The sequence below is a fragment of the Trichoderma gamsii genome (assembly GCF_001481775.2).
Source record: "Trichoderma gamsii strain T6085 chromosome Unknown Scaffold_45.2, whole genome shotgun sequence".
Taxonomy (NCBI): Eukaryota; Fungi; Ascomycota; class Sordariomycetes; order Hypocreales; family Hypocreaceae; genus Trichoderma; species Trichoderma gamsii.
Genome location: NW_020171382.1, coordinates 75887 through 101573, shown reverse-complemented (window position 1 = coordinate 101573; position 25687 = coordinate 75887). Strand labels below are relative to the sequence as shown.

The window sequence follows — 25687 nt, the reverse complement described above, 5'->3', positions numbered from 1 at the left end:
GTCACAATACCATGAGTTGAGGCATCACCTTGTCAATTTATACATCACTCGGTCCAACTAATCTGGCCATCCTCACTCGTCAAAAAGGCCATGTGGTTCTAGAAACAAGAAAGAAGGTAAAAAAAAGGGAAGCTAGCACCCCAGGTATATCCACACCAGTATCTTCATGTTGATTTTCAACTGCGCTTCGCCGGCTCGGGTTAGAGAACATAGCATTTCCAAGACACTCTGTCTCCTTCAACCAATGCTTGTAAGAAAAATAGGATAGGAAAGAAAAAAATTACATCAATCGCTAATTCTGACGCTGTTCTTCATGTCAGGGTCATGCTCCTGCTCTTCATATTTTCTCTTCTTGGGTATTCATATAGTATGCCTCCGTAGATGCATGTGCTGCATGCTCTTATACTGGTAGATAGCCTGATCATTTGGCTCGCTCCCCCACACATATCCGTTTCCAACTTCCTCTTGGCTCTTCTCCTCTCCTCTCCTCTCCTCTCCTTCTACTCCTTGAATCTGCTCTTTCATTGCTTTTAATATCCCATGATACTAATACTAGTAGTCTACTCCAAAAAACTCCGGCACGCTAGAAAGCAGGATGCATATTGCTTGCTATGTTGCAGCTCTTTTGACAACGTGTTTGGGGGCACGTAGCGTGACCGTTGTTCATGTGCGCATGCCGTCGCCAATTTCGTACAAGTTGACATTCTACGTGTCCTCGTAGGCGCTATCCACTCATTTCACTCGTGATATTCTCGAGGAGCCCTTTATAGGGGCTGGAAGACACTGCGCAAGGCGATCTCGGTCTATGCATGCATTTCGTCAGCGAACAGTTCATCTTGTTTTCCCCTTGGACAGTTAGATACGACGAAAAAAACGTGGGCTTACCTTCTTCGTTTTCAAACATGATTGATATATCATCATGCTCACCCGGCAGGTCCGGTAGATCCAGGCAAACAAAGGCCATATCATCATAATCCCCGTCCTTGTCGGCCGGCAGCCGCGGGAGAGGAAACTTGGCATCAATAAACCTGATGCCTGACTTGCCGCCTCTATGGAAGGCCTCGTACAGATCTGTTTGCTTCAACACAAAATTCATACAATGCCCATGGCTAAAATCTTCGAAAAATGCCAAGAGCTGGAGCTGCTTGTCCTCTTGCTTGATGACCTGGATTCGGGTGTATCCTGCCTCCCACTTCTTGTGGATGGGCACAACCATGCGGCGTCGCGCAATGGCAAAGGTCACTGCCAGCGAATCAAAAATGACTTCGAAGCCGAAAACCGCGTACTGAAAGGCATGGAGATCCTTGAGGTTGTTGAATTCGATTGATCGTATCGTTTGGTTCATCTTGATAAGCTGCAGCGAGTCCCACATGTTCCTCGGCACGTCCTTGCCCACTTGCGATTCTGCAATGGCGATAGTCATATCTGCCTGGGGTTGGCGAAGTAGCTTAAGCACTCTGGCATTCTGAACCTCCAAGCGCATGCGTAATTCGCCAGGCTCGACATTGATTCTGTCCGTAATCGTGCCATACTGATGCTCTAGAACAATCCTCAGTCTGTCTGCGAGGACCGTAGGGGCCTCCTCTCCCTCCGAGCCATACTCGTCATTCACGACTCTGCCTGCTTTCCACTGCAGTCGGCTGAAAGGCGACATGCCAAGCGGCTCGCGAAGGCTTTGAGCAATGGTAACGCTGGTAACTGGCACATCGGCGAACACTTTCTCGCCAGGCTCTACAGATGTACCCGTGAGTAAAGAGTGGAAGCGATTCCGCTCCTTTTCGTCACTAAAAACCATGACCATGCGTCCCTTTTGCCGGCCATTTTCAAATTTGACCGAAAAGGCAGGCAAGTCTCCCTCAGCCCTGAAGAATCCAAACTGCACAGGCAGCGGGGGAGGATAAGAGTGAGACACTCCACAAGCCGTCCTCGTCTTTGGTCCTGTGACAACTGCAATGCGGAACCCGGTGTGCCAGGTCCGTTGGCCCTGAGGGCCGTTCTCTTTTCGGAGTTTTTCAAAGAGGGCTAAATCGCATGAAGGTATCGATTCCTTGGGGAAGGCCCGGGAATTGGGATCCGCATCCAGGTACTGAAATGATCGGAGGGTGTTTCGAAACACGACTTGTTCGTCGGGGCGAGGCTGGAGAGTCGCCTGGAGCTTAGTGGCGTAGTCGTACATGTTGTAAAGCATCTTGTAATCACTCTGGGATAACTGCAAGGCCAACTTGAAACCACGCGGCAGACGCAGATCAAAGGAAGAGGTCTCGGGCCTCCAGCGGATATCCTCCCACGACGGTCCGGTTCCTTTGCTTCGGTCTTGAATGGGGAGCTGGATATTGCCATCTTGGCTAGATACCACAAAGATGAGTCCATTCTGTCTGCTGGGTCGCACCAAGGAAACCATGCAGGGGAAGCGTAGCTGCTTGTTCTCTCTGCCTTGCTCCATCAAGAACACATCCGCCGACATTCTCCCATAGCAAAACGTCTCTGCTGTATCACCTACGGGAAATGCGTCCAGTAGCTCCAGATAATTCATGGGGTGCTGCATCGCGGTGAGGCCGCCGCCCCAGTTACCCGTCATTAAAGCAACCAGGTCCTGGCTTAGAGGAGGATATTCCACCCAGATGGACTTGTCGATGGTTTGCGGCAGTACGGCATCTTCTGGTGGCAGAATTTCGTTTCGCTTCATCGAAATCGCCAGTTTCGTCAGGGCAGTGACGAGATTCTTGGCCACATCAGCAACCTCGGGGTCTGGGGCTTGACCTTGTGACTCGACGATATTGGGAAGCACTTCCTGGCAAAGCCAATACGATTTGGCCAAGTTGGCGTGCGCCTGTTGTCGGTCAAGGTCAAGCTGCATCTGGGACTGGGGGGTCGTTGGGCGATCTCGTATAGCCGCCTCCAGACCCATCCTGCCCTTCAAAAACCACCACAAGCTACCCCGCGTAAGTTGTGACTGGGTACAGGACCCCAGTGGCCGAACCTGCTCGGCATGTAGTCGAAACAGTGCAAATAGGTGCCTGCTTCTGGCAATAAAAGTTCTGAAAGCTTCATTGGCGGCCGCTGCGTCGGTAACCCGCACTGAAAGAGCTCTCGAGGCCATGGACGGCGGAGGACGCGATGCGGGCTCATTCTGGGTGCCGCTGGGGCGTCGTGGCATCTGCTTTGGCGGGTTTGGATTGTTTGGCGAAGCGTGTGCGCTAGAGGTTGTAGACATGGAGGTAACGGGGCTGTAGTCCGTGGGCTTGATTTGGACTTCGGGGGATGTAGGCTCTGGCGAATCGTTCAGCTCGCGGGACGGAGGCAGCTTCTTCTCGCCCCAGTCGTGCTCAGAGGCCGCACTGGCGGTGCGAACAGCTTTGGCAAAGGCTCTTCCTTCGGCCAAGGCCATCTGCGCGTTTTGAACTTCAATGAAAGATTTTCTATTCTCATCATTTCTACCTCCTGGAGCCCCCAAGAATCCTCCTGGTGAGAGTCCTCCTGGAGAGAGGTTCCTCCCGGGGTCCAGCGAGTTCTGGCGGTCCACCCCGAGGTTCGAGTTTGTCCTCGTCTTTGGCAGAGTCTTGGTGTCAGCATCAGGGCTATAGATGGACGAGAAGGACGTCTGAACTCGGGATATGGGTTTGGGTATGAAATCATCCTGTGCCGATGAGATGCTGCTGTTCGAGTAAGAGGGCTTGCTTGCGGGGGGGTTTGGTCGGGTCTGAGGAGGAGGAGACGACTGCTGCTGGCCCTTTCGCCTCGACACCTCCATGGTAGGGTTCTCACACTCGTCACCGCCCTCGCCGATGACGTCGGGGTACGCCTCCGTGAACTTGACGGAGAGGCCCTTGCGGCTCGGTCGTGGGCTTCGCTTTGGGGATCGCACTTCGACGCCAGCGCCTGGGGCGAGAGGACGGTTCTGCTGGGCCTGCTGGTTGACGGCCAGGGCCTGGGGAAAGCGGGAGATGCTGGTGTCGAGCTTCGGCAGGGCGACGGTGGGAGGCAGCGGTGGAGGAGGATGTGTAACGTTGAGGGCGTCGGCCGAGCTCAGGAAGGCGTCGAGATTGGAGGCATTGCTGTTGCTCTCCTCCAGCTTGCGTTCCTTGCCGCCAAACAGCTTGCCCATCAGCCGTCCCCTCTTGGACGACTTGGCCTCGTCGGCCATGTACGATTGCGCGCTGTCCATGGTTGACCGACTGCAGGACCTGGTGTGGGCGGGATGATGCTTCTGGCGCTGGCGCTGGCTCTCCTGGGACGTTCTGCACCGCCAAGATATGGTGCGGTGTTGGCACCCCCCGTCGCCGGCTCGGGAAAACCACTGGCAGCGAGCAGTTCTTTTGCTGGTCTTACTCCCCGTGCGCGGCTGGATGGCTGCAGTTGCAGTGCAGAGGCTGAAGCCGCAGAGAACGGGCGATGAAGCTGTAGGAGGGACCGAGTTGGCCAGCCAGCATATGCAGAAGCGGTGCAGGCGTGGGCAGGCAGGAATGGCGATTGTACAAGTATGTTTTTGTTTGGGATGCCACTCGTACAAGTACTACCAACTGCTACAGAGGCCTGGGACTCTGGGAGGGTGCACTTCTGCCCGGCTGGTTTATTAGGATTTACTCGCGCACCAGGTGCTATGTCGTCACGAGGGAATCCAATTGGCCTTGATCGGCGTCTCCAGGGAATGGCAAGGAAGTTTCAGAGCATTCAAGACGGCTAGACCACGCAGCGAGCAAACCCACAGCCCTTCTGGAGATGGAGACGACCCTTATCACAGGCCCAGGGGTGCAGGTACCACGAGGCTTGTACCTCCTCCCAGAGTGCCAGGGACGAGCACAAAGCTGGCGCCGGTACTCGAAAATAGAACCTGCCAAGTACCGCAGGATTCTCTAGGTATTGGTCGATACGGCGGGCTGCAAATGCTCGTATTCTCGCAGACTCTGTCCTGTCGTGCAGATTCTATGCTATATTTGAATCTGCGCCTTTGTTCGTGTTTTCCCCTCGCCCAGTGCCTCAACCACGCCACCTCCAGCCTGCACATCCACAGTCGTGAGCTAAGGCAATCTAGGTGCTCTGCTCTCGCAGTGACCTCCATTTCTCTCCGTCGCTCTCCCCACCAACCAGCCCCTGAGCGCCTCCTCCTTGTGCTCATCGCGGGCCAGGAGGGGCTTCGTAGTGGCTTAATAGTGGGGCTCAGCGCCCATCCGCCCAGCCTGATGGCGCCTAATTCGCTGAAGCAGCAGAGCTGGCTGGTACGAGAACAGCGAGCACAGAGTCGGGGGGCTTCGCATCCATTCTTTAGCGCCGAGCCTAGACGAGCATCTCTCTCTTTGTTAAGGTTGTCTGTTGAGTGTTGGCTCAACGCCAAGTCAATCAACCTCCAGGGCCATCAATCAACCGCAGCCCTTCAGGGCCTTCCAGGGACATGTAGCCGCTTCGAGTGCCAAACCCGGCTAATACCTACAAACGCTGGAGCCAGCCTGCGAGATCCCTGAAACCGAGCGCCATGACCACCCTCGCCCAAGGTTCAAACTCATCTCGTTCAATATTGAAGGACGACGCATGCAGCAGCATCCCATCAGACTGTTGTTTCCCTTTTCTCGCATCCCTTGTCGGCTGGCTGGCCTTGTCCTCTCTTCGAAACAAATCAGGCTCTGCGCGGAGGGTTGACCGCCCAATAGTTTCCATTCTACAAGGGGAGTTAAGGAATGGGCCGACATATTCGCTGTTATTGCCCAGGTACATGCATATTTCCCAATGTTTCGAAGATATTGATTCAAGTCCAAAGCCAATTCAAAACTATCGCAACGTCTGAATTGAACAAAAAAGGATCCCCCTCAGAGCAATAATGGCGGTCGCAACAGTCGACATCTATTGGTACTAGGTCCTTTAGGGCCAGAACATGATTTGATCTACGCAAGTTATAGCCTCGTTTATCCATAGCGGGCGACGGGGGGGCACATCAAGCCAAGATCTTGTCTCCTAGTCGCCGTATCTATCCCATCCCGTCCCAAATTCGAAAATCTTTGTGTGCGCTTGGAGATCGCGCCTCGTAATCGTGGGTTGCACCGCGACAATCCCGCACACCCTCCTGGCACGAGCGCCCAAAATAGACGCAGCCTCGCATGCGTACATCCCTCAGTGCTGCAAAGGAAGCCGACTCATCGCCATCGTCGACGAAACATCGTATTGCCGTCGGAAGCCACGCTTGAAATAGTAGCATTGTTCATTCCAGCTCGGGCAGGGAGCACTAAACCACAGACTAGGCCGAGGCATCACTAGTGGCTCTATTTTCTAAGATTGCAGCTATTTTTGCGCCTGTTCTCGAGCTGCACACAGGCGTCTTCTGGGTAGACGATACTTGGCACGCGAGTAGAAGCCCCCCGAGCAAGTCGTTATCGGGTAACCTTTTCTGTCACTTCAACCGCTATCGGCTGCATCAAATCTGCAAGCCAAGCCCCCGCCAAACGAAGTTGGTTCTTGAGTCTTAGCGGAAGGTAAACCGTCACGCGACATTTAGCATTTGATTACTTCCACTCCCAATACCACAGGCCTTTATCGCATGCAATTTAGCCAATATTCCATAGACCCCATCCGCCTAGAAATTAAGATTGCGGGCATTCCCATCGTTGCTACGTGGTGCTTTGGGCGCATTCCGGGCGCAAGCGAGCTGCCCACGTTGAACCGTTGCGCTTCATTTCCACATTTGGTCTCACCCATATCTAACATTGAACCGAAGTCCCTGTGGCTGAGAGACAAAGCATCTGGATTCAGCAAGCGGAGCGAGTTTCGGCGCCGCGTCCGGGACCCCACTTCGGAGCGAGTCTCCAGTATTATTCAGGATGCCGTTATCGATAAGAGATAACGCCGATAAACGCTAGATGAATCATCACCTAGGCCTAGTGTGGCATCCCACTTCAACTTTTGATTCGCCTCATCGACCTAGTTTCAATCTTCCAGAAGAGCATGTAGTTGTGCCTCCCTCCCCGAGTGGCATGCTCTCTAGGTTGCTGAATAGAATCATGGCTTCAGAGGTCAAGATGGTCCCCATCCCTCGCCGCGGCGTGGACTACCGCGGCAAGATTGTCCTTGCGCCAATGGTGCGCTCTGGAGAACTTCCCTCCCGTCTCCTGGCATTAAAGTACGGCGCTGACCTCGTGTGGGGTGAGTATATACAGGCCTTTTCTGCTCTGATGTCTTACAGTTGCTAAACGTAAACATAATAGGCCCCGAAACTGTTGACCGCGCAATCATCGGCACGACAAGACGGTACAACGAGGCTACCCAGACGGTCGAATGGTTTCGGGTTGCTTCCCACGGACAGAAAGAGCCGCCGCCAGACGCAAAGGAAAACATCATCTACGCCACTCACCCCGAGAAGGAGAAGAGCAGGCTCATCTTCCAGATTGGCACGTCGGACCCGGACCGCGCACTGCAAGCCGCAAGATTGGTCGCGGCGGACGTTGCTGGCATTGATGTCAATGCCGGATGCCCCAAGCCCTTTAGCACCAGCGGTGGTATGGGCGCTGCCCTGCTGCGAACTCCAGACAAGCTATGCGCCATTCTAGAAACGCTTGTCAAGAACATCACCCCCGAATTCGAAATCGGTATTAGCGTCAAAATTCGCATTCTTGAAACGCCAGCTGAGACCGAGGCCCTGGTCAGAAGACTCGTTGCCACGGGCATCACTGGCCTCACAGTCCATTGCCGAACCACACCAATGCGTCCCCGAGAGCGTGCCATTCGCGGCCAGCTGCGTATGGTTGCCGACATTTGCCACGAGGCCGGTGTGGCGTGCTTGATGAATGGCGATGTGGAGTCCAGAGACCAAGGTCTAAAATTGGCACAGGAATACGGCGCAGATGGCGCCATGATTGCCGTATCTGCGGAGAAGAATCCTAGTTGCTTTAGGGCTGAGGCTGATGGAGGCCTCGCTCCCTGGGAAGAGGTCGTCAAGGAATACGTCAAGACGGCCATGGATGTCGAGAACCGATTCGGCAACACAAAGTATCTCTTGGCCCAGATGGTTCCCGGGAAAGCCGGGCTCCACCAGCCCTTGACTCAAAGCAAGAATTATACAGCCGTTTGCCAGATGCTGGGTCACGAGGAATTTATGGAGCAGGCCCAGGAAGCAGACGTCAGACGAGGGTTGGACAAGCCGCCAGTCAAACAGTCGAAAAAGAATAAATCAAACGCCACTGCTTTGGCCGCCGGCGGACAGACTGGCCAAGCAAGAGTCAAGACACAACAGAAAAAGGCGCTATCCGAGCGAGTAGCTAATAGTGCGCAACCGGAAATGGAGCTGAAACCCATCATTTCTGTTTGATGAAGCTCAAAAAACTATAGACAGATATCATAACTAATGAACAGTAGATATAACCAATAGCATATGCCTCAATGGCCATAGATATATAGCCCAGCTGCAGTATCTAAGGTTGAAAATGAATTTATATAGTCCGAAATATCTCTGTTACTACTCCAACCAGCACCTCATGCCCATCTGAGTCCTTTCTTTCCATTTTATCCCGTCTCAGCCGTTTTGAGTGTTCCACGTGAACTGAATGAGATGTAGAAAAAGAAACGGTTTTTAACAACAAAAAAATCTCTATGTATTGGTACAATCGCTTTTTATTAACACACGTATATGTTTCCCGTCCCCCCATTTTTTATTTTCCCTGCTTAACCCAGCTCTCCAACGCCTCCCGCACATCAGTGACCTTGTCGTCAACGTACTGTACACCCACCTCCCTGTGGACCTTGGCAAACGAAATGGTCTTCTGGATACCCTCGCGCAGCTTGACGTGAGACTCGGCCACGGCGGGGAATTTCTGCTCGTACTTCCACGCCAGGTCGGAGACGTTCCTCATCGTAATGGGCAGCACGGTCCAGCCAGCGCCGACGCCCAGGGCGAAGGGCACGGTGGCGCGCAGCACGATGTTGCGGTTGCGGGTGAGGATGCTGCCGGCCATGGCGGCGACGAGGACGTAGATGGTGCCGGGCATGAGCTTCTCGCCGCTCTCGCGCGGGGGCGCCAGGGAGGCGATTGTGCGGGTGAAGGACTGCTCGAGGTCAAAGGCCGAGTCGACGGTCTGGTTGACCTTGTTCTCGGCGGCGACGGCGACGTCGTAGAGGAACAGGCGCGCGCGGCCGATCTGGACGGCGAGGCGGTCGGTAGGGGCAGGGGTCCAGGATGGCTGCTCGTCCTTGTTGCTGCTGCTGTTGTTGTCCTGGATGGGCTGGCTCGGGAGAATCGCCGGCGGTGATGGTGCTGAGGGCAGCGGGGAGTAGTGCTCGGCTTCATCGTAGATGGGTTTTCTCTGTTCGAGTTACAATTAGGATGTCGTAGCCCTATAAAGAGAAGAGGAGGCAAAAGAATAGAGTCCCGTCTTCTCTACCATTTGAACATACCTTGGGAGCCTCAGCAAAGGCGACCGCTGGAGAAAAAGCAATACCACCCAGGGCGGCTGCGGCCAGCGGCGCAAAGCGCTAAATCAAAAGAAAGACAAGTCAATTAACCCGCACATACTGCTGAGAAGAAACGAATATCGGATTCCAGTTGCCTACCCGTTGCAGGAGCACTCTCGCGGCCATGATTGCAGGCGGTTCTGGCGAGCTTCGAGAAGTTTCAACGACGTATTTTTGGAAAAGGCGCTCATGCGATCGGATCTTGTCCCTACCCGCTCTATTCCGACTGATAGCGCGGCGCAGAGAAATTCCGGCCCGGGGGCTTGCCAGGTCATTGCCGAATGGGGAAATGCAAGAGACGAGCATGCTCTCTTGATCTCGTTGTTTTACTACGTGCTTTCTCAAATTTTGAGTAATAGGAGTAATTATCTCAGTAGTATTACTTGATACTTTTATCAGTTGTACACACATTTCTTTCTGCTCTTTTTTTGGCATAGCTTGTCGTCTTGGTAACCATGTTTGTCTCTAGCAAATCTATACCTAGGCCTCGAGTTTATGACCTTCAGAACAGCTACCTCTTCTTTTTGATGCTGGTCTTCTCTTCTTGTCTGCAAAACTCAACGTTTTTTAGGATGCTAATATCCATCCTTCATGATTATTTCGTACAATCACCAATCATAATTTAGACTTCATCTTTTTCGCGGCGGCTATTCTTTGCATCTGCTTTTGCGGGACTCCAGCACACATCTTCTCCACGGCCGTATAAGCCTCCTGCACAGTTGTATGCTCATATGCCCGTCTGTCATCTTGGAAAAACTGTTGCTTGATACTCAACAGGCTTGAATCGCTAAGATGACTCCCGAGATCTTTACCAAGCTCCTTGAGAACTTGGTTCAAGAATTCCAACGGGTCAGCTCCACCCGCGTTCGATCCTTGTGAGAGCGGCTGCAGAATCTTGTTCACGAATCCACATGCCAAAAGCTCTTCAGATGGAATACGCTTGCTCATCATCAGAGCTTCCTTTGCTTTTGCTACTCCGAGGCGGTCTCGCAACGCACGTGAGGCGCCGCCCTCGGCTGCAAACCCAAGCGAGGAGAATGGAAGAAGCAAGTAGGCATGAGGGCGAGCGTATATGAAATCGGCAAACGAGATCAGCGCCGCTGGGAACCCGACAACAGGGCCATTAAGTCCCACGACCAGAATCTTGGGGTGCGTATAAAACGCCCGAGTAAGGTCGATGTTGTTGAACAGCGATGCCGCCAAGATGTCTTTGCGGTTTGGCGCTGCCATTACTTTACCCAGATCAGACACATCCGCGCCGCTAAAGAGAGTTGATGACCGGGTTAGATACCAGAAAGCAAATTGAGCTGAGACTGGATGAATAAGTAACATGACATACGATGAAAAGAACCGGCCGGTCCCAATGAGCAGAGTGATGGCCACCTCATCGTGCTTTGCTATCTCTCGTAAACACTCCCCTAGAAAATAGAATTGCTCTTCATTGAAAGAATTCAGCCTTTCAGGCTGGTCGAGGGTAATTACAGCAATGCGCCCTTTATAATCAACATTGATAGCTTTGCTCGCCATTTTTATACGGTTCACAGAAGACAATAGCGGGATGAGGATAAGAGCTCGGGCGAATCAGGCTCTGGGCGATTATCAGGTTAGTAGATATAGCACAAGTACAGACATTACCTGGAACTACGAGTGTAACGACATCTGGACTTAGACCTAATTAAATTATTTTAGTTATCTAAGTTGTGATAAAAAAGCACATGCTGAATTGTATGCGACCAAAGTATTACTGTGGATCTCCTAAGCGTGTACGAACGCATTCTTCGATCTTACTTGGCGCAACTCAGCCGCAAAGTCATTATTGTAGCGCATTTCTTATTCGATAGTCTGTTCCATCATGCATTAGCCCATTGGCCCTTTTATCGGATAAATTTGCTCTTACAGATTTGTGCAAAGCTCCGGAAGGATCTGTGAATAGTAAATATATGATGGCTGCGGGGTGTGCATGTTCTGACCAGCAGAAAAGAACTCGTCAGCCCCCGTTGCTTACACGTCAATATTGACGCCCGCACGGAACGATGCGCATATTCCGAATTCCGGAATTCATAGCCTATGAGTTCGGTAGTTATAAAATAGATCGTGTTGTGTAAAGAGAAGTGACTTCCGTGCCCATGGAGTATTATGTTGTGTAATCGACCAAAAACGGTATTTATGCCAATATTATCACCTCCATCATTTAAGCTACATGTTTAGTAAACACTTATAAGTGTGTGTGTAAGACTGCAAGAGCATACATAGTCACATAGACTTATACGATAACAACATCTAATCAGAAACTTTATAAACTCACTATATACAGTGAAATTCAAGCTCTACCTTGTATGCATTCTATGTTCATTGGTGGCATAATGGAGCACTTTTCTAAAACGTCTTATCTCATCCCCATATTGCAGTCACAAGACTATGAGATTGTCCCGTTTTGGGGGCGAATCCGCAAGTCCAGCGGCGAAGACTTTTTCTTTTCTGAGACTCTCGCAACAGAATCGACGATACCATACTGCTTGATGCTAAAGAAAGCAACTCTTCCACCATTGGTAGAAGTATCAGAGGTCAATCCTACCACAGGTCCAAAAGAAAAGTCTATACACTCCTACGAAAATACGCCTCCGCACTTAATCACCCTGTTTGAATTATCCAGTCCGGGTGTTTGCTCGCATCCGTCAACCGCACATGGCGGGCTCTTGTCAACTATTCTTGACGAAGCCATGGCTCATACATTGGCTGTGCACTTTTCGACTGATCCAGAAAAGATTGACGACGTCAGGAGAACTCTGTTGACATCGAAACTCGAAGTGGGATTCAAACGCCCAGTCCGGACTCCAGGGCTTTTGATAGTGAAGTCATGGTGTGTAGCATACAATGGACGGAAGCATTGGATGAGGGCACAAGCTGTTCAGATAGAGCCTGTCAAGGGTCAAACACAAGGACGAGAAGAAGTCAAGTTGGAGGCGTCTGGGTTGTGGATTAAGACGAGTTCTAGATTGTAATTCTGATAATATATACTTTATTCTATATACTCTGTTCTCAATTGTTCGCTCAACAGGTGTTAGCAGGGGACAAGCAAGGAACAGAGATGGGAGCCAGATCCTCTCACGCGGTCTATACGATATCGGACGTCAGAGGCGTAAACATAACATCCAAAAGACTTGATTCTTATAAGCAATAATCTATGGGAATAGCTGTCTAGGTATATATCCTCTGGTGGGATCTCTTTCCTCCGGCTACTGGGGATGTCAGGGCAGGCGTCCCCCAACAGGTGCGTTCATCTAAGCTGCAGAGTTACTTGGAGCCCCTTGGAATCTCGTTTGGGAAATGGCGCCCCCAAATCGTGAACCGAAATAAGATCATCTTTCGTCGTGCCACTGTTTTCCACGTTGAAATGGGTGAATATATACGCAATCGCAATATATATTTCAGAGAATGCTAAGCTACAAGTTTTGGCCCAGTGTCAGCCCACAACTCTCGGATTTCAATGCAAGACGATTGCCTTCACTTACTGCATTCCAGGACATATCCTTGACCCAAGGCCAAATGGGCTGAGATACTTTCTCAATTGTTTGCTGTCTGGCTGGAGCCACCGGTCCGGACGGAAAGTGAGCGGTTCCGGGAAGAGCTGCGCATCTTCATGATGAAGCCTGGATGTCATGCTCACCGGCACCTTTCAATATCACATATCTAATTAGCCATCTCGAACAGTCATTATGGGATAGAAGAAGAAGAAGCAGTTTCAACATACACCAGCAGGTATGCGCCATTGCCGATATTGTACGTCGCTAGTTTTGTTTACTCTGGGCAGCCTTGAGCCAACACCATGAGCGAATCTAAGGGGGCACATGAGATGTCAGCACATTTCAGTCAGCTCTTTGCACTGTGTGAGCTCGTGTGACCCTACCGAAGCCCTTCCGTAATAACCGCAGACTAAAGTTACGAATTCGGCAACATGTCAGCTTGTGGCTACTGCTAATTCCAATTCCATATCCATATGGTTACCCAAAGGAGAATAACTAACCAAGTAAGGCAGATTCTGAAGGACTGTGATGTCGAGATGCTCGTTTAGGCTGATCTGCGCGTCGACAAGCTCTTGGCGTAGCTTCTTTTGAATATCCACATTTTGAAGGATATAAAAAGTAGTCACGGATAATGCGTAGCCGGTCGTCTCGGTACCAGCAACAATAAACTGCTCTGCTTCTTGCAGTAAACGTTCATGGAAGGCCCCAGGCTCCCTGTAGGTGTTGGAATTGATACATTCAATAAGGCATGAGCGTGATTTTCCCGTGTCGGATGGCTTTTGGATCGTCTCATCAACGCAAGCCTCCAATCTCTAATCAACTTGTCAAAACGTATATTCCATTGCCCCAATGTGTAATGGCAGAATCTTGAATTACTCACTCTGATAAGTTTTATCAACGATTTCGCGGGGTTAGTCAACAATCGCCTGAAAATGATATCGGGCATCATCATCATTAGGGGCTGAAGGAATCCGAGAAATCTCATAGTAGTGGCTGCTTCGAAGAACAATCTCAAGCCAGATTGAAACTCCTCGCCCAAATCTTCAGAGTCAAGCAAGTTCAGCGAAGCTGGCAAAGCATATGCCGACACCGTATCCGCTGCTATACACCGATATAAGTTTGACATGTTTACCGGCCTTCCCATTTGAGCGTGATGGCTCATGATGAGACCAGCTTGCTTCACTTTCTCAAGAATGGTGGGCACGAAGCCTCTAACAGCGACTGGAGATAGTAGGTTCTTGAACGTTGCGCGTCGACTTCTATGCACATCGTGATGTTCGGTACTGACGGTTGCGCCAGGTCCACCAAAGACTCTATACCACCAGCCATATTTGTCCAGCTTTTTGACTGGAGAAAATGCTTCCACGCAGAAATCAGGATCTTTGATATGCACTTCATATGGACTAATGCGTACAATTGGTCCTGCAGATACTATCGTCAGCCTCTTATAAGTCACCAGCATTCTAAGACTCTCTAACCATATTTTTCATGCATCTTTTCAATATGGCGTGTATACTGTCCACTGCATATGACTTCATAATAGAATTCATAGAGAAGAGTGCTTGCTGCCAATTTGGGACCTGGAAACTTTGCGAGAGGTGAAAACCAAAGATGGTATATCGCTGTTCCCGCCTGCCAAAGGGCAAGTCCACCAAATAATAGCACAAAGATAAACATTGTTATTTGTTATAAGTCACATTCAAATGCAGTGATAGAGCTTGATTTTAGGTTATCTTCATTTTCTTTCTTTAACTTGCACTGTCTATATATGCCAACGATGAGAAAATTAATTACTCTTCATTACCTATCAACTCAAGTTGTACAATGATAGGTGTGCAGCCTTTTCACATGTGATGCTTACTTTAGTCATGATTGCATCTTCGGCAGGATGCCCATCGTTGTGTCGAATTTTCATACGTCTCTTTTCGCAATATTGTTTCAAATAAGCGCTAAAATCTTATTTAGTTCGTAGTCCGCAGTTTTATTTGAGCCGCAAGACGTTATCTGGTGTTCAGACACTCTGTTTCGTGGATATCTCGTTCTTTTACACGGCGTGACCACTGTGGATCACAATCACAATACGGAGGAACAGGTACCGAAACGGATAGGATAACTGGAACGATGCATAAGCAGCAACATGAGCACATATAGGTGTGTATATTCTTATTGGTCTGAGAAATGCCGTAATTTACTGCACATGAGTCTTATCTTGGATTTCCTTACTCATCGTATGCCTGTGTACGCTTGCCGATGAGCCATCGGAAGTCAATATTTTCGTATTTACGGATGTATCTGCGGATATTTAGTACCGCTAATAGCTTAGGCGGGGAAAAGCCGCTGAAAAGGCAGTTGCCTTATCTAGAACGAGCATATAGAGCTTGATTTTTGCAGAGATGACGCTGCTACCTTCGGCTTGTCTGACTATTGATTTCGTCTACTTGGTCGGCTGACTTGGTTAGCTCGTACTGGAGAAGCATACCTAGATATAGGATGGCTAAATACAAGCCTAAGCCCTTTGTCCCTAGCATTGTGGGTTCGCATATGAGACTCCGGAGGCTATTTCGGGGCGGGCATCTTGATCAGGCATCGTGGCCGGAGATTTTGACCGGGATTTCTGATCAGGAAATCCCGGAGACATTGCGACAAGATATCGAGGAGACAGGTGGTCAATATGCGCAGCAGGAGTTGGAACTGAGCCTGGCTGAGTTTGATAAGGGTGTGCTAATTCTAAAACCTCATTATCTGGCAGTATAGTAGCAGAATCTATTGGCCGGTCTGTAGGGCACGCTATATTGAGGCTACATTGAGATTGCACCTAATTGACCCATCAGTTGAAGATGTTGAAGCTATTAATCTTGATTAATTGTATTCAACGATTCGATTGAGATCTTATTTGAGGAGTCTATTTTGAATTATCAAAGCAGCTTAATAATATGTTTAGACTTGGACATAAGAGAGGGTTGGCTTGCCGCATTTGGAGACTGGTAGAGTGTTTGGTTTGACTTGGTTATTTTCATGTCATAGTTTGAACTGTTAGCTAGCTATTGAAAAGCCTTAATCCCACGATCAACAGCCAATGAGAAGCGAATTCTGCTTTGGGTAATGAACTTCAAACGTTTGAAGTAATTTGGCGTATAAAAGGCAAGATATGTGTCTCTAACTCAAGCTGAGATGCGAGATAGAGGCCATAAACTGTAGGACGAGAGCACTAACAATACCACGCCCGGTATTTACGGTTTAAAAGAGCCGTCTTGATGCGAACAATTATTGACCATAGTTCGATCACTTTTCAAGAAAATGTGGAGTTTAAGATAACAACCTTGTTCTTGAGCGGCACGGCACGAGACCAGCGATCCCTTCCATCTGTGTAAGTGACTCCGGAAACGCGGAGTGAGGGGCTCATGGTTTGTAATAAATGAAGAACAATCGATTGGATAATAAATCACTATCTCAAGGCACTAAGAAAGAATCACTCGAATCATTTTCAACGCTCAAGGTAAAACTATTTTTGAACGTGTAGTTGAGCAGCAAAGTCGCTCTCATCAACGCTCAATTGGAGGGGCATCTTCCAGATATAGCCGGCGTTCGGCATCTCGCGGGTACATCCTGGAGGTACCCGCCCCTCGCAACTCCGAAATCGTCCTCCCACCTTGAATTTTTCCTGTCTCGTCACAGCTCCCAATTGCAATCGCCCCTTGACCATGCGTCGCGCATGTTTATTATGAGAAAACCTAGTGTTTCGCATGCATCCAGCATCCGTCTTTATCTCCAGCCCCAACAATGCTTAGCTCCAGAGGTTCCCGCCTCTGGGTCTGCACCCGATGCTCTCGTCGCGTGATCAAAGGGAAGCAAAACCTCAACCAGATCCGATGGGAATCAAGCACCGCGACTGCAACTGCGACTGCGACGCCGGCAACAGACTCTGCGAAGCTCCCATTCGACCACTTCACAAGCTCTCGACACGACGATGCGGTCCTCCGCGAGTTGTTCGACGCCCCATCCGGGCGAACCTTTGCCAGCTTCAGCCTGAAGAAGAGCCAAGGCCTGTTCAAGAACCGCTACCTGACCAGCCCCGATGGATTCCTGGCCTTTGCGCAGAAGAACCTGGAGAGAGCGACCAAGATTGTCCACCGCGTGCTCTCGGCGTCGACGGCCCGCGAGTACCAAACCCTCGTCCGCGATCTCGACCGGCTGAGCGATTTGCTATGCCGAGTCCTCGACATGGCCGACTTCGTCCGCATGACGCATCCCGACGTGCGCTTCCAGCAGGCTGCGGCAGATGCCTGGTCAATGGTGTACCAGTACATGAACCAGCTCAACACCATGACGGGACTGAGCGACCAGCTGGGGGAGGCCATGTCCCGACCCGAGGTCACTTCGACCTGGTCCGAGGAGGAGAAGCAAGTGGCAGAGCTTCTGAAGCTCGACTTCATGAAGTCTGCCGTCAACCTGCCCAAAGCCGCGCGAGACAAGTTCGTTGAGCTCTCCTCGCACATTAGCGACGTCGGCTCGGCATTTGTCCAGGGCATGGAACCGGAGCGCAAAGTCGTCACGCTGCCATCTCATCGCTTCTACGGCTTATACCCCGGCCTCGCCGCATCGCTCAAGACCCGGTCCAACATCTCGATCCCCACAACCGGCCCCGAGGCCGCGGCCGCCCTGCAGAGCGTCTACGATGAGGAGACCCGGAAGGAAATATATCTCGCCCAGAGAAGAGCATCTGGCCGGACAATCAAGCTCCTGGAGACGATGCTGAAGCTCCGAGCCGAGCTGGCTAACCTCGCCGGCTTCCAGAGCCACGGACACATGGCATTGAAGGACCGAATGATGGCCAAATCGCCCGCCTCAGTGATGGAATTTTTACTTGCCCTGAGAGACCACAATGCCCCCATCATTCAGCACGAACTTGGCGAGTTAACTCAGAAGAAGCGCGAGAGACTCGCTATGCAGGATGCCACCCTTCAAGCCTGGGACCGAGACTTTTACATGGAGCAGATCAGGGCCGAGATGCGATCCAAAGTCCGCTTCGATGACCATCTCACGGCCTACTTCTCCGTCGGCACCGTCATCCAAGGCCTATCCCGCCTATTCGACCGCCTGTACGGCATCCGCCTTGTCCCGCGAGAGACTCTCCCAGGCGAAACTTGGCATCCAGACGTCAAGCGCCTCGACGTGGTGTCCGACAACGGCGGACAAGTCGCCGTCCTGTACTGCGACCTCTTCTACCGCCCGCAAAAGTCGCCAAACCCGGCACACTTCACCGTCCGCTGCTCCCGCGAGATCCTCCCCGATGAAGTCGAAGAAGCCGGCCTGGACCTCAGTTCCCCCAACACACCTGCTTTCGAATCCGCCGAGCAGGCCGCCAACGACGGCATGGAAATCTCCACGCACGACGGCACCCTGAAGCAGCTCCCCACCATCGCCCTCGTCTGCGACTTCCCCAAAAACGACAACGCCAAAGAGCCCGCCTTCCTCTCCTTCTACTCCGTCGAGACGCTCTTCCACGAAATGGGCCACGCCATCCACTCCATCCTCGCGCGCACATCCTTCCAAAACGTCTCCGGCACCCGCTGCGCCACCGACTTCGCCGAGCTCCCCTCCACCCTCATGGAGCACTTCGCCGCCGACCGCACCGTCCTCTCCCTCTTCGCCCGCCACTGGAAGACCGACAAACCCTTGCCCTACGACCTCGTCGCCGAGCGCATTCGCGTCTCCAAGCGCTTCGAGGGCATCGACACCGAGCACCAGATCCTCCTCGCCATGGTCGACCAGGCCTACCACTCCCCAGAAGTCACCTCCTCCTCCTCCTTCGACTCCACAGCCGCCTTCCACGACATCCAGCGCCGCTTCGCCCACGGGCCTCGCGACCCCCCCGAGACACGCTGGCAGGGCTTCTTCGGCCACCTACACAGCTACGGCAGCACCTACTACAGCTACCTCTTCGACCGCGTGCTCGCCGAGCGAGTATGGCGCGTCGTCTTCCGTGCCGGCGAGGACGGCGCCGCCATTGGCCGCGAGAACGGCGAGCGCCTAAAGGAGAACTTGCTGAAATGGGGCGGAGGCCGAGATCCCTGGACGTGCCTTGCTGATACGCTGCAGGATGACCGCTTGGCCCCTGGAGACGAAAAGTCCATGGCTCTGGTGGGCAGCTGGGGGCTCAGAGATGGTTTGACTTACTAGTGATGTGATTCATTTTTAGGAGTAGCGAATTGAATAGGTGTCGAAAGGCCCAATATCTTTTATGAATACCGGGAGACAAGGAAAAAAAAGAAAGAATATTTACTCGGCGCAAAGGGGGGAGAGCTTACAGTATAAGTCGTAAGACCAATACGTCTGGCAAAAACCACTCTCCCATAGACATCTCACAATAGAATACCACGCTTTTAGAAATAAATTTTTTACTTATTCCCTTAAAATTGCCGAGTCAATTTTCTCTGGCAATAGTCTAATGTATATAAAGCACGGTTTGATCCTCCCCGTACCGGATGATGATATTTTGTTCCAGTTCTCCCTCCCAAACCCTTGTTGACAAAAGAACTTCCGTTGGCCCACGCCTTTCAACACCTCAAAGAATAAAATGCTATAGTCAAAAGCTTCAGACGATATTTGACATCGTTTGAATGGGGTATAATATACAAGTAATGAAGCGCTAGCAACTTTTCAATAACACCATATGCTAATGTTTCTCTCCGGCTGCAATCCAGACTCATTCCGATTTAAAATGGCTGCGATACGGTTTGCTGCGATGCGGGGTGTGCCATGAAATGCGGCGTTGTGAGTTTAGAAAGCGACAGTATCGCATCGGGTGAGCTAAATGGCAGATCTGCCTTGGAGTTGTGATGCTCGTCGTTGAGGGTAGCAAACGATTCGGGGTAGTCTCTGTCACCGGATTCGGTTCCAATGCCGGAATCTTCGTTCTGAGCCTTTCTGAAGCTTCGTCGAGCCTTTTTTGTCCTCAAATCGTCGTCCTCCTCCTCATCTTCGCCAAAATCCAAGACTGGTGGCTGGCCAAAGGACGGGGACGCTACCTCATCATTTGTTTGGGCTGCACGAGTTGCGGGTATGCTTTTGGAAAGGCGACCAATTTGTCGACTGAGCTCCTTGACCTGTGCCTCTAGTGCTAGTCGAGCAGCTCTGTCGCTCTCCATTGTTGATACGAGTGCATTGTAGGTCTCATGATCCATGAGAAAGGACCCGGTCGGCACAGATTTGGATAGGGTTGGAGCTGCAAACATGGGCTGCTTTGATGTTTGTTGGCTTGCTGATCGTGTATAGGTCGGTATCTCGCCAAAGGAGAGTCTGGATGTTCCAGAAACTTGGGCAGAAGAGTGAGAAGATGGTCGAACCGCCGTTGAAAAGGTAGATGACCATGCAGGCATGGGCGGCGCCAATCGTTCAGAGGAGTCGTTTGCCAATCCATCGCCTGGAGATGCTTGACGGGCATGCGTCAAAAGACCTTCCACAAGACTCAGACGATTTTCGACTTGGCCAATCCGCGTCTCCAAGCCAACCGCATCTGTAATTTTCATGCTCGCAGTACCGGCAAACTCGGCCATATAAGGGATATTCGAAAAGGTAAAAGGTTTCACCGGCGAATCAATCTCGTCTACTAGCTCTGCCTCATCATTGGACTTTTGGCTAACAAAGGTGCGCCGATCCCCGCCGTCGGGAGCAGTCGATGATATCGGTGATGCGGGCTCCTGATCATAACTTTCCCGCCAGCCACGAGGGAATTCATCGCTGCGGCGTCGTGTGATGTTGGGAGCATCCGCGGTTTCGATCAACGGGATAAACGATAAGCTCCTTGATCTGCGCTTGAGGCCAGTGGTTACGGCACGGCCAATCTCTTCAGGGTCATGGCTGGCATCAACCAGCCTGCTACCCCAGTCAGTCGTACTGGCAGGGCGCGGAGTCAGGCCGGTTGGCTTCACCCAGCGCGCACTGGCCGGATGGGCATCACTGCCAGTTCCATTTCGTTTCCTTGAATGCCCGCTATAATCGGCGTTTACTGGGCTGCGCGCGCTCCGAATGGCCATGACATCCTCGGGGCCAACGGAATGAGAGCGCAAGGCTCGATCATATTCAGAGATGGGAAACGTTTCAATTTTCTTTGGAGGTATCCTTTGCGCAGGTATGGAATCCCTCGCAGCATCCTGTTTATCCTGTTTGCTTGCATCAATACACGATCCACAGAAAGTTATAAATCACTAGATTCGCAGAGTGATAGACTTACACTGAAGTGCGAATCTTGCCTTTCGTCTTCCGAATCAGCAGAGGCTAGAGGTGTTATAGGCCGGGGAGCTTTTTTGCGGCCAAATATTTTGCTAAGAGCCGTTCGGAGGACTGATCTAGATCGCTCAGGTGTTGAAGAGATACGGCGGCGAGCAAACTCGGCTGACGGCCGGGAGGTTTCCATGGAGGGCTTGGATAAGTTGAGCTGCGGAGGCGGTGCGTATCCAGAGGCTCCGGTATCGTGTGGTCTCATGTACAGTTCCTTATCCAGCGGATCTTGCATTGGAATTGGGCTGGAAATTTGGCCCCGAACTATCCTGGAGCTGGGCTGTGGGCGAAGTTTGGGATTATTGTTGTTGTTGATGGCAGCGGCGCTCGATGACCGGGGCATGCCTTGGGGAGGAAGGGGGGATGTAGATGATCGATGCATCTTTTATTTTTCAATAATACTGAGAGAAATGACATGTAAGAAGGAAAAGGAAAAGAAAACAATGAAAAAGGAAATTGCTAGTTTTAAATGGAGCAGAGTAAGTTGAACGAGTGTCGAGGATTGAGTTGTAGAGAAGGGGCGATTGGTAAGTAGGGAAAGCTTCAGCGGCAGGAAACCGAGTTTGCGTATTATTATTATTTGATCTCGGTTTCCTGAGGAGCAACTCTCAGACCAGTTGGTGAGAGCTTCGGCTTTTCCGTCGTCAGGTTGTGTTAATTTTGGCGCCAGGTCAGTCCGTCCAGTCGGCTATGTCAGGTCAGTTTGGCGAGAGCAGAGGCCGTTCTGAGTCCTCAGTCCACTGACAGCTCGCCAGGCTACGACGGAGCGATCAAAGTCAACTTGGGCCAGGCGTTGTCGAAGGGTCCGAGGGGCCAAATCGCGGGGCAAGAAGAAGACTGGAGCAAAAGATAAAAAAAGAAAAATATCACTATTAAGAAACGAGAGACACGAAATAAGGTCAATGCGATCTGGCCAACGGCGCCATGGCCAGTCGCCACAAGAAAGTTGCAGAAGTTGAAGTGGCACAAGGTAGCAATGGAATGGAGCGGCGATGAAGATTGATAGCTGGCGGCCACGACCGGGGCGAGCGAGTAGCTGGTCTTGTGTAATAGGCCTTGGACAGGCGGAGGATGAAACACGATTGCGCCCTGGTCGCATTTTAACGGAGCCCCCAGATGGCCCCAAGCATGCAGCCAGGCTAGCGAGTGATGAGGAGTTGGCATCGAGCCGGCCGAGGCGCATACTTTGAAACGCCCAGGAAGGGCAGGTCAGAGACGCGCCAGAGAGCCGCCGTGGACATGAAAGAGCTCGTATGGGCTGCGGTGCACCGGTATCAGGCCGGCCGCCTTATTCCCCTTCGAGTACCTTCACCTGGACCAGGGCCGGTGTCTCTGTCCTGTCCATGTATAATAATACGGCGAGCTGCTGTCCGGAGCGCGGAAGACGGAACGCAGATTCAAACGAGGGTCGCGTGCGTGGAAATACGGCCTGCACTTCGTATGTACCAGATCCAAGCATGATGGAGCAGCAATGCCCAGGGCCCCTCTCTTTCTGCTGCCTGCTGCGAGCTGCAGTGCCGTTCTAGCAGCCACCGGGGCGGCACAAGCACGGCGGCAGGCGAATGGCTGGCCGCGCAGCCAAGCGTCTCTTGCTGGCCGAGACCATCGCTCTGCATCAATGGCGCCGGACGAGGCCATTTGACAGACGTCTGTCGTGGCAGCTGCAGCCACAATCCGCAGCGACTCAGGATTCCCCGTTCTCCAGCAGGGCTCTCCGCCAAGAGATGCCGGCCACGTTGTTCGCAGGGGAGGGCTGATGGGGTCTCGGGATTGGACCGCACTCCGACAGCACAGAAAGGGGCTCCCGGCGCAGCGTCGCGAAGCCTGTGCAGTACGCAGCGAGAGGCAGCTTCGGGATTGATGCTGGATCACTGGCCGGTGGATGCCATACTGGACTATACTGTAAAGCTCGCCGCAGGACAGGGTCTCTCCGGCCTTGGCTCCTCGATTAAGCGACCAGAGACGATGCCTGGCTCCAATAGCGCTGGCGGTGGCTGTAGCTGCGAGTCGCTGCAAGGACTAGCAGATGCTGGTGGGCGGCTGAACCCGACGGGACCGCCACCATTGATATCCATTGAGATAGCTGGTGTTGCTATCTGATGCTAGTGGTGGAGGTGGTGGTGCAGCTTCCGCTGTGGCTTGTCAGAGGCCGAGACGGCAGGCAACTTGAATGCAGAGCCAATTCTGGCGAGATACTGATCACGGAGCCAGAGCAACGAGAGCGGCGAGAACAGGCAGTCCAATGTCACCAACAAAGAGAAGAATTGCGGCAAAGAGACCAAAGATCTGCATCTGCACCGGCAACGTCCCTGTCAGCGTTACCACCGCTAACGGCTCCAAGCTTCAGGTGAGAGGCGCCGTAAGGCACTACTGCAGCGGCAGGTGCGAAACGAGTGAGCTCTCAAAGCTGCACCTTCCCGAACCCATGGCCTGTGGAGATGACAAATTGGGCGCGCACAGAATTTCCGCTCACAGCTTAATTTGATACCTACAGTACCATTAACAATCACAGTCAGAGAGAAGCCAAAATGATCCATGCCATGGACTTTAGAAACTCCAAACTCCGCAGCTGCTCAATTCCCTCTCCTCGCTCTCATCAACTAATATCCAGTAGCGTATCATAAACTACAGCCAGCACAGACACGCCGTACTCGGGCCGGCATGGTGTTGAAACATACAATATACAGCACGAACGAATTATGGGACTGGCTGCGGAATAACGCAACCCCAAGCAGAAAATCGACTCACTCACCGAGAGTCCTGCGACCATCTTGCTGCCAGGATTTTGTGACAAGTGACGAGACAGGCCGCGCTACTGTCCCAGGCGCATGCGTGGCTCGTCTCAAGGGCTGCCAAACGGGCGCCTATTCCATCTTGTATTCCATCTCCGAAGCAGGCCAAAATAGCTCAATCTTTTCTTCCAGTTTCGTTCTACCGAGCACTTCTTCTCTCGGGGCAGCGGCCGTTTGCGATTTCTTGCTTTCGTTGTCGTGTGGAAAGCTACCGAGATATTTCTGCTAGGGGAAGCGAAAACCTCCCCTGTCAGACCATGGCCGCCAGGGAATCCCAAAGCGCCGGTGGAATTGCTGTAATTGGCTCTGTGATTGTCTCTTCTGGGAAACCTGCTCAGCGAATATTGCAAACTCGTGGCTCCCCAGATTCGTTTCTCGTCTCTCCATCTCTACTCCAGACTGATCCTTTTTCTTTTTTTGTTTCCTCCGTCATGCGGCCAGCCAAGCCGGAGCCGTTATCCGACTAAGCACTATGCAAAGCATGAAGTGGCTGTAAGCCCTGTTGCACTGGTCGCGTCGCCCAATCGTTTCAGGCCATTTTGGAGATCTGGACCAGGGGGTCTTTGATGCGTGTGGTTCATGCGGTAGATCCGCGTGGCTTCAAGCCTCCTTCTAGAAGGAATGTAAGGGAGGGCCGTGCTTCTCTCATCTCAAATTGCCACGCAGAGGCCACACGGCAGCCATGCCCTCTCGAGATGCCAGTTCGTGATTTGTGATGGCGATGATGTGCATATTCTGTTTGCTTGACGCGGAGTAAATGTGAGCATGGCTGGTATCTCGCTGCTGGGATTGGCAGGTTGACGGAAATCGTCTCCCCTTACCGAGATGAGATACCGTCTGGCTAGCGAAAAAAGGCATGTCTCCCCAGCCTGAGAACATGTACGTACACAGCAGGGGATAAAAAGAAAAAGCCCTCAGAAGCTACAGTACGCCGACAGGTTTGAAGATATCATTCAAACCATCGCCCACCTGCAGCTTCTCGCAGCAATATTACCCTTTCGAGCACCAGCATCACACAAACTTGCTCCAATACTCCCACCTCATTCCACCTCAACCGACAAACAGCATGTACCTAGGCAGAACGGTAGTACAAGCGCACAATTACACGGCATGGGATCCTCAAAAGATGTCAGACGGAATGAATTCCAAGATTTGACGGCAAATAAACATCGAGACCCGTCGGAAACGCAGAGCGCCGTCGTACCGCAAACACGTGAAATTAAAGTGTAATTTCAAACCGGCGTTATTTCCATCTAATTGACCAATTCGGGCATATGTAGAGTGTAACCTTGGTTACCTAATCTCGGTTTGTCTAATTCTTTTTCTTTTGGCGAAATGGCTGTTAATAATCATGGCGTGGGATGCCCTATTTCCGTAATTGACCATGCTATTTAGTCAGTATCGAGTATATTACCTTCTCATGATGCTTAACGGTAACTTGTACTTCGTATTTCTCTTTCGTTTATTCTGCATCGTGGATGCAGTCTATTTCGATTTACTCTCGGCTAACTTCGGTCGCGTCAGGATACCTCAGATCGGCATTTTCTTCTAGAAACTCCATCCACTTTTTCAGAAAATTGCTTCCCCTACGAGAACAAGAAAAAGAACTTTCGTCAGTACTTCCGCTTCCATCTTATGGTCATCAATGGGAGGAAAGGGACG

The 25687-nt window shown here is 51.6% G+C and overlaps 7 protein-coding genes across 7 annotated transcripts; 2 read left to right on the top strand and 5 right to left on the bottom strand.

Annotated features, from left to right (window-relative positions):
* Nucleotides 1-732: 732 nt before the first annotated feature.
* Nucleotides 733-4165, bottom strand: TGAM01_v209346 (hypothetical protein; the record flags this gene model as incomplete). The annotated part of the gene is made up of 2 exons (XM_018805835.1): nt 733-803; nt 886-4165. 2 exons carry the CDS (start codon nt 4163-4165, stop codon nt 733-735), a joined length of 3351 nt encoding a protein of 1116 aa, XP_018661025.1.
* A 2839-nt stretch (nt 4166-7004) lies between these two features.
* On the top strand, nt 7005-8290 carry TGAM01_v209345 (hypothetical protein; the record flags this gene model as incomplete). The annotated part of the gene is made up of 2 exons (XM_018805836.2): nt 7005-7128; nt 7191-8290. 2 exons carry the CDS (start codon nt 7005-7007, stop codon nt 8288-8290), a joined length of 1224 nt encoding a protein of 407 aa, XP_018661026.2.
* A 340-nt stretch (nt 8291-8630) lies between these two features.
* Nucleotides 8631-9555, bottom strand: TGAM01_v209344 (hypothetical protein; the record flags this gene model as incomplete). Its single annotated transcript, XM_018805837.1, has 3 exons — nt 8631-9281; nt 9373-9450; nt 9529-9555. The coding sequence occupies 3 exons, from the start codon at nt 9553-9555 to the stop codon at nt 8631-8633; spliced, it is 756 nt and encodes a 251-aa protein (XP_018661027.1).
* A 489-nt stretch (nt 9556-10044) lies between these two features.
* Nucleotides 10045-10956, bottom strand: TGAM01_v209343 (peroxisomal D3,D2-enoyl-CoA isomerase; the record flags this gene model as incomplete). Its single annotated transcript, XM_018805838.2, has 1 exon — nt 10045-10956. The coding sequence occupies one exon, from the start codon at nt 10954-10956 to the stop codon at nt 10045-10047; it is 912 nt and encodes a 303-aa protein (XP_018661028.2).
* A 2431-nt stretch (nt 10957-13387) lies between these two features.
* On the bottom strand, nt 13388-14630 carry TGAM01_v209342 (cytochrome P450; the record flags this gene model as incomplete). The annotated part of the gene is made up of 3 exons (XM_024550538.1): nt 13388-13765; nt 13834-14375; nt 14432-14630. 3 exons carry the CDS (start codon nt 14628-14630, stop codon nt 13388-13390), a joined length of 1119 nt encoding a protein of 372 aa, XP_024404714.1.
* Nucleotides 14631-16733: 2103 nt separating this feature from the next.
* TGAM01_v209341 (hypothetical protein) lies at nt 16734-19133 on the top strand (the record flags this gene model as incomplete). The annotated part of the gene is made up of 1 exon (XM_018805839.1): nt 16734-19133. The coding sequence occupies one exon, from the start codon at nt 16734-16736 to the stop codon at nt 19131-19133; it is 2400 nt and encodes a 799-aa protein (XP_018661029.1).
* A 536-nt stretch (nt 19134-19669) lies between these two features.
* On the bottom strand, nt 19670-21615 carry TGAM01_v209340 (hypothetical protein; the record flags this gene model as incomplete). The annotated part of the gene is made up of 2 exons (XM_018805840.1): nt 19670-21115; nt 21187-21615. 2 exons carry the CDS (start codon nt 21613-21615, stop codon nt 19670-19672), a joined length of 1875 nt encoding a protein of 624 aa, XP_018661030.1.
* Between the last annotated feature and the right edge of the window lie 4072 nt (nt 21616-25687).